An 11,196-nucleotide genomic window follows, 5' to 3' on the forward strand; every position below is an offset into this window, starting at 1 on the left:
CTTCTAAGGGATCAGAGATCTTTGTGTCAGGAGATTGGTGTTCAAACTTGAAAATAGTCTGGAGCTGTGATTTTCTGAGGATTCTCCAAAAGCAACTTCATCTATATTCTTCGTAGTTGTCTATTTACCACCACAAACCGATGCTGGCACTATGGCCGCACTCAATGAGCTGTATACGGCTAGAAGCGAACAGGAAAAGGCTCATCCAGAGGCGGTGCTCCTAGTGGCCGGGGACTTTAATGCAGGGAAACTTAAATATGTTTTACCTCATTTCTATCAGCATTTTAAATGTCCGACCAGAGGGAAAACAACTCTAGACCACCTTTACACAACACAGAGACGAGTACAAAGCTCTCCCTCGCCCTCCATTTGGCAAATCTGACCATAATTCTATCCTCCAGATTCCTGCTTAGAAGCAAAAATTAAAGCAGGAAGCACCAGTGACTCTGTCAACAAAAAAAGTGGTCAGATGAAGCAGATGCTAAGCTACAGGACAGTTTTTCTAGCACAGACTGGAATATGTACCGGGATTCTTCCGATGGCATTAAGGAGTACAACACATCAGTCGCTGGCTTCATCAATAACTGCATCGGTGAGGTAGTGCCGACAGTGACTGTACCTACATACCCCAACCAGAAAACATGGATCACAGGCAACATCCGCACTGAGATGAAGGGTAGAGCTGCCGCTTTCAAGGAGCAGGACTTTAACCCAGAAGCTTATAAGAAATACCACTATGCCGTCCGACAAACTATCAAACAGGCAAAGCGTCTATACATGACTAAGATCGAATTGCACTAAACCGGCTTCGACGCTCGTCGGATGTGGCAGGAATTGCAAACTATTACAGACTACAAAGGGAAGCACAGCCGAGAGCTGCCCAGTGACACGAGCCTACCAGACGAGCTAAATTACTTCTATGCTCGCTTCGAGGCAAGTAACACTGAAACATGCATGAGAGCATCAGCTGTTCTGGACGACTGTGTGATCACGCTCTCCATAGCGGATGTGAGTAACAGCTTTAAACAGGTCAACATTCACAAGGCCGCAGGGTCAGACGGATTACCAGACCATGTACTATGAGCATGCGCTGACCAACTGACAAGTGTCTTCACTGACATTTTCAACCTCTCCCTGTCCGAGTCTGTAATACCAGCATGTTTCAAGCAGACCAGCATAGTCCCTGTGCCCAAGAACACTAAGGTAACCTGCTTAAATGACTGCCGACCCGTAGCACTCACGTCTGTAGCCATGAAGTGCTTTGAAAGGCTGGTCATGGCTCAAATCAACACCATTATCCCAGAAACCCTAGACCCACTCCAATTTGAATACGGCCCCAACAGATCCAGAGATGATGCAATCTCTATTGCACTCCACACTGCCCTTTCACACCTGGACAAGAGGAACACCTACAGTATGTGAGAAGGCTATTCATTGACTACAGCTCAGCGTTCAACACCATAGTGCCCTCAAAGCTCATCACTAAGCTAAGGACCCTGGGACTAAACACCTGCCTCTGCAACTGGATCCTGGACTTCCTAAATGGGCCGCCCCCAGGTGATAAGGGTAGGGAACAACATATCCGCCACGCTGATCCTCAACACGGGGGCCCCTCAGGGGTGCGTGCTCAGTCCCCTCCTGTAGTCCCTGTTCACTCATAACCGCACGGCCAGGCATGACTCCAACACCATCCTTAAGTTTGCTGATAACAGTGGTAGGCCAGATCACCGACAACGAAGAACAGCCTATAGGGAGGAGGTCAGAGACCTGGCAGTGTGGTGCCAGGACAACAACCTCTCCCTCAACGTGATTAAGACAAAGGAGATGATTGTGGACTACAAGAAAAGGAGGACCGAGCATGCCCCCATTCTCATCGACGGGACTGTAGTGGAGCAGGTTGAGAGCTTCAAGTTCCTTGGTGTCCACATCACCAACAAACTAACATGGTCCAAACACACCAAGACAGTCGTGAACTGGGCACAACAAAATCTATTTCCCCTCAGGAGACTGAAAAGATTTGGCATGGGTCCTCAGATCCTCAAAAGGTTCTACAGCTGCACCATCGAGAGCATCACTGCCCGGTATGGCAACTGCTCGGCCTCCGACCGCAAGGCACTACAGAGGGTAGTACGTACGGTCCAGTACATCACTGGGGCCAAGCTTCCTGCCGTCCAGGACCTCTATACCAGGCAGTGTCAGCGGAATGCCCTAAAAATTGTCAAAGACTCCACCTACCCTAGTCATAGACTGTTCTCTCTGCTACCACACGGCAAGCGGTACGGGGCGCCAAGTCTAGGTCAAAGAGGCTTCTAAACAGCTTCTACCCCCAAGCCATAAGACTCCTGAACATCTTATCAAATGGCTACCCAAACTATTTGCATTGACCCCCCCTCCCTTCATTTACACTGCTGCTACTCTCTGTTATTATCTATGCATAGTTACTTTAATAATAACTCTACGTACATATACATATTAACCTCAATTACCTCAACTAACCGGTGCCCCAGCACATTGACTCTCATTCTTTTTTTTGTGAGGTATTTTTCTTAAAACTGCGTTATTGGTTAAGTGCTTGTAAGTAAGCATTTCACCGTAAGGTCTACACGTGTTTTATTCGGCGCATGTTACAAATAACTTTTGATTTGTTATGCCATGACATTACATCAACATAAGTGGCTAACTATGCAAATTAGTCTGTATATATAAAATGTGTTGCAGCTGGTGAAGAGATGCCATCGTTATGGGAGTGAGGTAACAAAGCTTTGCTCTAGATAGTTCTTCAGCCAAACTGTAGGATTGAAACGGTCAACAGTAGTTTGCAAAAACTTCCAGCTTGCTGTTTGATGGCAGCCAAGGATTTTTCCAAAATGGAGGTAAATATCGTTCATTCTATTGCCTTTTCGTGACAATTGGGGGTTGTACGTTACGTAAGTTGCGTGTCTGTGTGTTGTGCTTCAATGCATTACTGTAACTGCTCAAAGCTTTTGTTAGGTCTCTTTTGTGGTAAATTAAGGTGTGAATTCTTATTGTAATTCATGGTGTTATACACATTGTGTTAATTATCAAACATACACTAAACAATGGACCGTATATCTAATATGCCATTTGACCTTTGAACCTAACAGTAATTTTTTTAAAATTACTATTTCAGTCTCAACGATGGTCGGTCAGTTCCCACCAGGTTCTGGTCATCATCTGCTGCATGATGGTACAGGGTAGGTACAGCTTGTTCACGGGGAAAGAAAAAGTAAAGTCAACTATGTTAAGTCAATTTAAAATATTATATTTGAGTAATAGTTTGTTTTCATTTATTCTTTAGTGTTATGTTTACTTTTTGATGTTACTTGGGGTATCTGATACCTTAACGATCAAGATCATAGCATCATTTATTTGTGGGTTTGCGGTCAATTCATTTCACTATCATATGAAAAAGTAGCAAGGTCTTCATCATTCAAACAAGACTCTAATAATGATATCTACAAAACGCAAGAACCCCATTAGTTGGTCAAATGAAAGACTTTTCACTGAAGATGTTGAGATATTTGACCTCATTAAACAGATTCTCTTATCCAGAGCAACATACAGTAGTGAGTGAATACATTCTCATCCTGGTCCTCCGTGGGAATTGAGCCCACAACCCTGGCATTGCAACTGCCATGTTCTACCAACTGAGGAACACAGGACCATATCAAAACCGCAATATAAAGCAGCATGGTTACCATTGTTTCCCCAGCGCCATGCCTGAGGTGTAAGATAGTGGTGAACTGCACCAACCCCAACACCATATCCCTTCTGGCCGCCCTGGAGAACGTTATGAAGTTGTACTCCATACGACCTGTCATGAACCTCTCAACCCCCACCAACATCAGCATGTACTTCACTCTCTACGGCATCCTGGGTGTGGTAAGGAGTAGTAGGACAGCATCCCTTTCCTCAACCTGAGGAGACATACCATTAAATCCATCAATGTATTTGACATGTGCTATATAGTTCTGAATGTTCCTCCACATCATGTTTTGTAGATCTATTGAAAATGTGGCTTTATTGCCTTTACTTTGTATCCGAAAACAAAAAGTAATTCTCTTCTCAGGAAGAAAAAGCACAACTGTTGAACACCTACATTTGGCTGGTGAAGGTAAACGTATTATTTTATTATTTTTGCAAATATATGTACACAGTGTATGGGAGTCATTTTTGCACTTTGGTTTCTCATTCTCCTACAGAACGTTACTTCATGTTACATATTTGTTAGGACACACAACATCCATTCACCAATATGTACTGGATAGCAATAGTGATATATATTTGGTTGAAACTAAAAAATATATTTTATCTTTGACTGTAGAACAATCCTAAACATCATATTATAATTTTGAATGCTGCTTACAAACATATTGTATTGTTGCTAATGTGTTGTTTCAGGAATGGGAGAATGAATTTTTCAGCTGGGACCCAGTCCAATGCGGCTCTGCCAATATTTCTCTCCCCAGGGAAAGGTTCTGGTCACCAGATGTGGTAATCAATGAATTGTGAGTTAAACATCTCTATAGTCTATATAGATACGATATACTTATTTTTTTGATGGAACATTGAATTCTTACTGATATCAGCCCATAGAAACACATTGAATAACATATTCATACATGGAAAAACAAAAGTCAAACATTTTTGAAAAGGAAGTTTGTTTTAAAGTGTCCGTCCTATATCGGTCCCGTGTGGCTCAGTTGGTAGAGCATGGCGCTTGCAACGCCAGGGTTGTGGGTTCATTCCCCACGGGGGGACCAGGATGAATATGTATGAACTTTCCAATTTGTAAGTCGCTCTGGATAAGAGCGTCTGCTAAATGACTTAAATGTAAATATCTGAGAGCTATAAGAAAGATCAGGAAATGTATCATTTTTTTGACCAATATTTTAACTATTTTTTTGCCGCTAAAACTACTTCAACATGCAACAATTTCAACGATTTTACTGAGTTACAGTTCATATGAGGAAATCAGTTGAAATACATTTATTAGGCCTTAATCTATGGATTTCACATGATTGGGAATACAGATATGCATCTGTTTGTTACAGATAACAAAAAAATAACCAAAAAAATAGGCATAGGATCTCGTTGCGGTATTTTTGTGCATTGAAATTGACAATTGATCAAATGCAATTGTGTTCGTTGTCCGTAGCATATGCCTGAGCATACCATAACCCCACCGCCACCATGGGGAACCCTGTCCACGATGTTGACATCAGCAAACCGCTCGCCCAAACAACGCCATACACATGGTCAGCGCTTGTGTGGCCGGTTGGACGTACTGCCAAATTCTCTAAAATGATGTCGGAGGCCGTTTATGGTAGAGAAATTGACATTAAATTCTCTGCCAAGAGCTCTGGTGGACATTCCTGCAGTCAGCATGCCAATTGCACACTCCCTCAAAACTTGAGACATCTGTGGCACTGTTTTGTGTAACAAAACTGCACATTTTAGAGTGGCCTTTTATTGTCCCCAGCAGAAGGTGCACCTGTGTAATAATCATGCTCCTCAATCAGCTTCTTGATATGCCACACCTGTCAGGTGGATGCATTACTTTGTCAAAGGATAAATGCTCACTAACAGGGATGTAAACGAATTTGTACAAGCTGACGTCAAGGCAAAGGGTGGCTACTTTGAAGAATCTCCAATATAAAATAATATATAAAATACAATTGTTTGGTTACTACATGAATCCATCTGCATTTTTTCATAGTTTTAATGTATTGACTATTATTTTACAATGTAGAAAATAGTGAAAATATAGAAAAAACATGGATTGAGTAGGTGTGTCCAAACCTTTGACTGGTACTGCATGTACTTCCATCATTTATTTGAACTGGTACCGTGCTACCTTCAGATAAGTCTTGTGAGGCTTGTGGTTGTCCTAGAGCAAAACAACAAACATGTACGTGTTTGTGAGAGTCTCACCTTTTGGACAGAGGTTGGTAACTTCTTCAAACGAGTCTCGTGATGTTTATGGAGTGCGTGGAGCAAAATGGAAGACACCATAGTATTTGTGAGAGTCTTATCTTTCCATGGAGTGGTCATTTTAGTTTGTTTGGGCTCTACAGACGTTTTCGAGAGAAGACTGATTTTCAGGATATCTAAAGGTCTGACAAACATCGCTGTAGCTCAGCAACCTTCCACCGCAGATGCGGAAGGCCGTCATTGGCAGATGTGGTGGATTGAGACACAGGCCATACAAATCCATAGCTTAAACAGACAGATCTTGATAGGGAAGTTTATATTGTGCTAATTAGACTCCGGCAGAGGAGCGGACATCTTAACAAACACTTTAATTCTGTCCCTTTTTATTGCACTAGTGACTGCTTCAGTCAAGATTAAGAAATATAAAACATATGATTTATATCATGCCCATGGTTTGAAGTCGTCCCCATATTTCTCCCTGTCTTACAGTATGGATGAAAACAGATCTCCCATTGTCCCTTATGTGTACATTAAGCACACTGGTATAGTGCGAGACGCCAACCCTGTCAGAGTGGTTAGCTCCTGTAACCTGGAGATCTACACCTTCCCCTTTGACGTCCAGAACTGCACCTTCACCTTCAGATCCTACATCCACCACGGTAAGACGTCAACGCAACCACGCTTTAGGACTAACTTGACAATAAGGGTCCGAAGCCAAACCCATCGCTCCTTCTCTCCCCAAAAAACATCCTGACTCTCTCTTGTGATCTGAAATGATAGGTATGAAACAGGGTTGTCCACTGAGTCCGTTTTTGATATTACTCGTTGTCAACAAAGGGATCTGTTTGCTATGTTTACCATTCCCTCAGTACAGATCATGTTCTGCTTCCATATAGGTTCAGCACATTCATCCCAGTATGTCCCATTCCTTTATCTCCCCTGCAGTGTCGGACATAAGGATTATCTTAGGGAAGAAGGTGGAGGACATCCTGAAACGCTCCATTAGCGTGTTGTCCACTGAAGGGGAGTGGGAGCTGATGGACATCAAATCCAGCAAGTTAAAGTTATCAACATTCAATCAGGGAGAAAGCAACCCCTATGATGAGCTCTGCTTCTTTGTAAGAACCCAAAGAACTGCAATTACTCAGACGCCATTAGTTTAGCTCTACTAGAACTGAACGTTGAGTTCTCTATATTTCTAGCATTACTTTTGTTTCAGAGAGTACTTCCTGTTTCACACATAGGATGCTAACCCAGATAATTATGGCTTTGTCTTGTCTGCTATGGGAATCTACTGCACCAAGCCAGATCACACTTGAAGGTTGTCATTCACTGTTGTATCTCTGAACTGTAGATTGTCCTGAGGCGCAGACCAACCCTCTACGTGGTGAACCTCCTGATCCCCAGCTGCTTCCTCATCACTGTGGATCTCTTCAGCTTCCTGTTGCCTCCCCAGAACGTGGACCGCGCCTCCTTCAAGATGACCCTAATTTTGGGCTACTCGGTCTTCCTGCTCATCGTGAATGACCTGCTGCCCGTCACAGGAAGCACCATCCCACTGATAAGTGAGTATGAATACATGTGTCCTGGAAGCACCATTTTTGTCGTAAATAATACCTGTAGAGGTAAATGTTTACTTTGTGTTATTGGATTAGCTGGTTAGGTCAAGTATCATTTTGAAGTCCACTTCCTTTGTCCTCCTAAGAGTGGCTGAATATGTTCTCTCTTCACCTCAATCTTCCTCCTTCTCCCGCCCATGCAGATGTGTTCTTCGCCATCTGCTTGGCTCTGATGGTGGCCAGCCTGCTGGAGACTATTCTCATCACCAACCTCCTGGTCGGCTCCAGTAACTTCCACCCAGTGCCTGGCTGGGTCCGATTGCTCGTCCTGCGCTTCATGGGCACCCTCGTCTGGCTGCCTCAAAAATCAAGAGAGGACAAGATCATCCTCAATCCAGTTGCAGGAGGTACCCCTGATCTGATCCTTCCAGGGAGTTACAATTACACAGACTTTCAGGCAATTAGCATATACTTGTCTTGTCCAACCCAAAGCAATATAGTGAAGCATTCAATAACAGGCCTGAACAGTAACATAAATGCAGGAATCACTCTGATACGTTTCTCCAGCCACTTGACTAGGTCCGACCTTAGACAGAATTGTACGTCCCACGTAAGTCAATAATTTCTGTCTTTAGGAGGTATATTCATCATTTCACCTTTCTCCCTTCCTTCCCTCTTTTCTCTAACAAACAGACTTGAAAGTCTGCCCTCTAGTGACGGTGGAGAGACAGGTTCAAAAAGGAGAACCAGGTGAGATGTGGGCAGAGGCAGGCGATTCAGCCCTGGCGGAGCTGAGGAAGCTGGGCAATGAGCTGCAGTCCATCCGCCTCCAGGTGGTCCAGCATGTGGACGGGAACCAGATCTCCCAGGACTGGATGCAGGTGGGCTACATCATAGACCGGCTGCTGTTTGTCGTCTACTGCATCTTCATCACCTTCAGCTTCATCGTCATCCTCAGCATCTGGAGTAATTCGTTCAACCAGTGATGTAATAAATAAAAAATATGTGGTTAAATGCCATTCGTTGTGAAATAAGTAACGCTCCCTATATGTTCTTAGCATTTTCCCACGATAGGTGGCTAAATGTTTGTGTAAAATACAAAATGTGTGGAAATAGTGCTTACCCTCCACTACACCACCGCGTACAAGACTTAAGAGTCTACCATGTTGTCAACTGCTGTTTAGATTTAAAAACAATTACCTTAACATTACCATAACTTTAACAATTGTTTGTTTGATCTTCTGGCTGCACTGAGTAGGTATGTTGACTTATATATTACTATATTAGAGGAAATATATTTTTATTTGTCAAATAAACATACTGTCACGAAAACCACTGTTTCATTACTAACAACAATTCATTGGGGTTATCTGAGACGTTTTCTGAATTGTAATGTTGATGGTGGATCAATGATGATGAAGATGATTAATATCTGTCACGCAAGACATGGATCAATGACATGCAAAGTAGGGATCATCAAAAAACCACATCCTTCACTATGTTATTTTGGGGTATTTTATTAGGATCCCCATTTGCTGTTACAAAAGCAGCAGCTACTCTTCCTGGGGTCCACACAAAACATGAAACATGACAAAACACAGAACATTAATAGACAAGAACAGCTCAAGGACAGAACTACATGCATTTAAAATGGCACACATAGACTACATGTCAATACATACACACAATATCTAAGTCATGATAGGGGATAGGCGTTGTGCCATGAGGTGTTGCTTTACCTGTTTTTGAAAACAGGTTTGCTGTTCATTTGAGCAATATGAGATGGAAGTGAGTTTCAGGCAATAATGGCTCTATATAATTTGTACACTTTCTTGATTTTGTTCTGGATTTGGGGACTGTGAAAAGACCCCTGGTGGCATGTCTGGTGGGGTAAGTGTGTGTGTCAAAGCTGTGTAAGTTGACTATGGAAACCATTTGGAATTTGCAACATATGAATGTTTCTTCTAAAAAGAAGAAGTGATGCAGTCAGTCTCTCCTCAACTATTAGCCAGAAGAGGACTGGCCACCCCTCATAGCCTGGTTCCTCTCTAGGTTTCTTCCTAGGTTTTGGCCTTTCTAGGGAGTTTTTCCTAGCCACCGTGCTTCTACACCTGCATTGCTTGCTGTTTGGGGTTTTAGGCTGGGTGTCTGTACAGCACTTCGAGATATTAGCTGATGTACGAAGGGCTATATAAAATAAACTTGATTTGATTTGATTTGACGTGTCGCTCTGTTCTGGGCCAGCTGCAGCTTAACTAGGTCTTTCTTTGCAGCACTTGACCACATGATTGGACCACATGACAATAATCAAGACAATACTAGAGTCTGCAGGACTGTTTGAAATGTGGTGTCAAAAAGCAGAGCATCTCTTTATTATGGACATACCTCTCCCCGTCTTTACAACCATTGAATCTTTGTTTTTTGACCACGACAGTTTACAATCTAAGGTAACGCCAAGTAATTCAGTCTCCTCAAATTGTTCAACAGCCACACTTTCATTACCAGATACAGCTGAGGTCTCGAACTTACGGAACGATTTGTACCAAATACAATGCTCTTAGTTTTAGAGATGTTCAGTTCTAGTTTATTACTGGCCACCCATTCCAAATCTGACTACAACTCCTTGTTAAGAGTTTCAGTGACTTCATTAGCTGTGTTTGCTGAATTGCACATGGTTGAATCATCATCATACAGGCTTTGTTTAATGCCAGTGGCAGGTCATTGGTAAAAATAGAAAAAGTAGAGAGCTGCCCTGCGGTACACCATATCCTACATGGTTGACATTACAGAGGCTTCCATTAAAGAAAAACACTCTCAGTTCTATTAGATAGATAGCTCTGAATCCACAATATGTCAGAGGTTGAAAATCCATAAAACATACAGTACCAGTTAAAAAGATTGGACACACCTACTCATTCAAGGGTTTTCCTTTATTTTTAGTAGTTTCTACATTGTAGAATAATAGTGAAGACATTAAAATTATGAACTAACACAGATGGGATCATGCAGTAACCAAAGAAGTGGTAAACAGATTATTCAAAGTAGCCAACCTTTGCCTCGATGACAGCTTTGCCCACTCTTGGCCTTCTCTCAACCAGCTTCATGAGGTAGTCACCTGGAATGCATTTCAATTAACAGGTATGCCTTGTTAAAAGTTAATTTGTGGAATTTCTTTCCTTCTTAATGTGTTTAAGTCAATCAGTTGTGTTGTGACAAGGTAGGGTTGGTATACAGGTAGGGTTGGTATATTTGGTAAAATACCAAGTTCATATTATGGCAAGAACAGCTCAATTAACTTGTTATGGCTGCAGGGCAGTATTGAGTAGCTTGGATGAAAGGTGCCCAGAGTAAATGGCCTGCTCCTCAGTCCCAGTTACTAATATATGCATATTATTAGTAGTATTGGATAGGAAACACTCCGAAGTTTCTAAAACTGTTTGAATTATGTCTGTGAGTATACAGAACTCATATGGCAGGCAAAAACCTGAGAAAAATCCAAACAGGAAGTGAGAATTCTGAGAGTGGTCGATGTTAAAGTCATCGCCTATTCAATTCCCTGTAATATATGGATCTGTTTGCACTTCCTACGCCTTCCACTAGATTTCAACAGTCAGTAGAACGTGGAATGAAGCTTATGCTGTGTTGTGGGACCGGATGGGAGGTGTTTAAGTCTGGGTTTGAT

The 11,196-nt window shown here is 42.4% G+C and overlaps 1 protein-coding gene across 1 annotated transcript; it reads left to right on the forward strand.

Annotated features, from left to right (window-relative positions):
* Nucleotides 1-3,711: 3,711 nt before the first annotated feature.
* LOC139540516 (5-hydroxytryptamine receptor 3A-like) lies at nucleotides 3,712-8,500 on the forward strand. Its single transcript, XM_071344402.1, has 7 exons — nucleotides 3,712-3,903; nucleotides 4,378-4,529; nucleotides 6,445-6,614; nucleotides 6,901-7,073; nucleotides 7,310-7,520; nucleotides 7,718-7,921; nucleotides 8,208-8,500. Exons 1-7 carry the CDS (start codon nucleotides 3,712-3,714, stop codon nucleotides 8,498-8,500), a joined length of 1,395 nt encoding a protein of 464 aa, XP_071200503.1.
* The last annotated feature ends 2,696 nt before the right edge of the window (nucleotides 8,501-11,196 follow it).

The sequence above is a fragment of the Salvelinus alpinus genome, chromosome 15 (genome assembly GCF_045679555.1).
Source record: "Salvelinus alpinus chromosome 15, SLU_Salpinus.1, whole genome shotgun sequence".
NCBI classification, from domain to species: domain Eukaryota; kingdom Metazoa; phylum Chordata; class Actinopteri; order Salmoniformes; family Salmonidae; genus Salvelinus; species Salvelinus alpinus.

Coding starts and splice junctions, on each gene's coding strand:
- LOC139540516 (XM_071344402.1), top strand. CDS start 3,712: ATGGTTACCATTGTTTCCCCAGCGCCATGCCTGAGGTGTAAGATAGTG. Junction 3,904..4,377: donor TCTACGGCATCCTGGGTGTG/GTAAGGAGTAGT, acceptor TATAATTTTGAA/TGCTGCTTACAAACATATTG. Junction 6,615..6,900: donor CAGATCCTACATCCACCACG/GTAAGACGTCAA, acceptor TCTCCCCTGCAG/TGTCGGACATAAGGATTATC.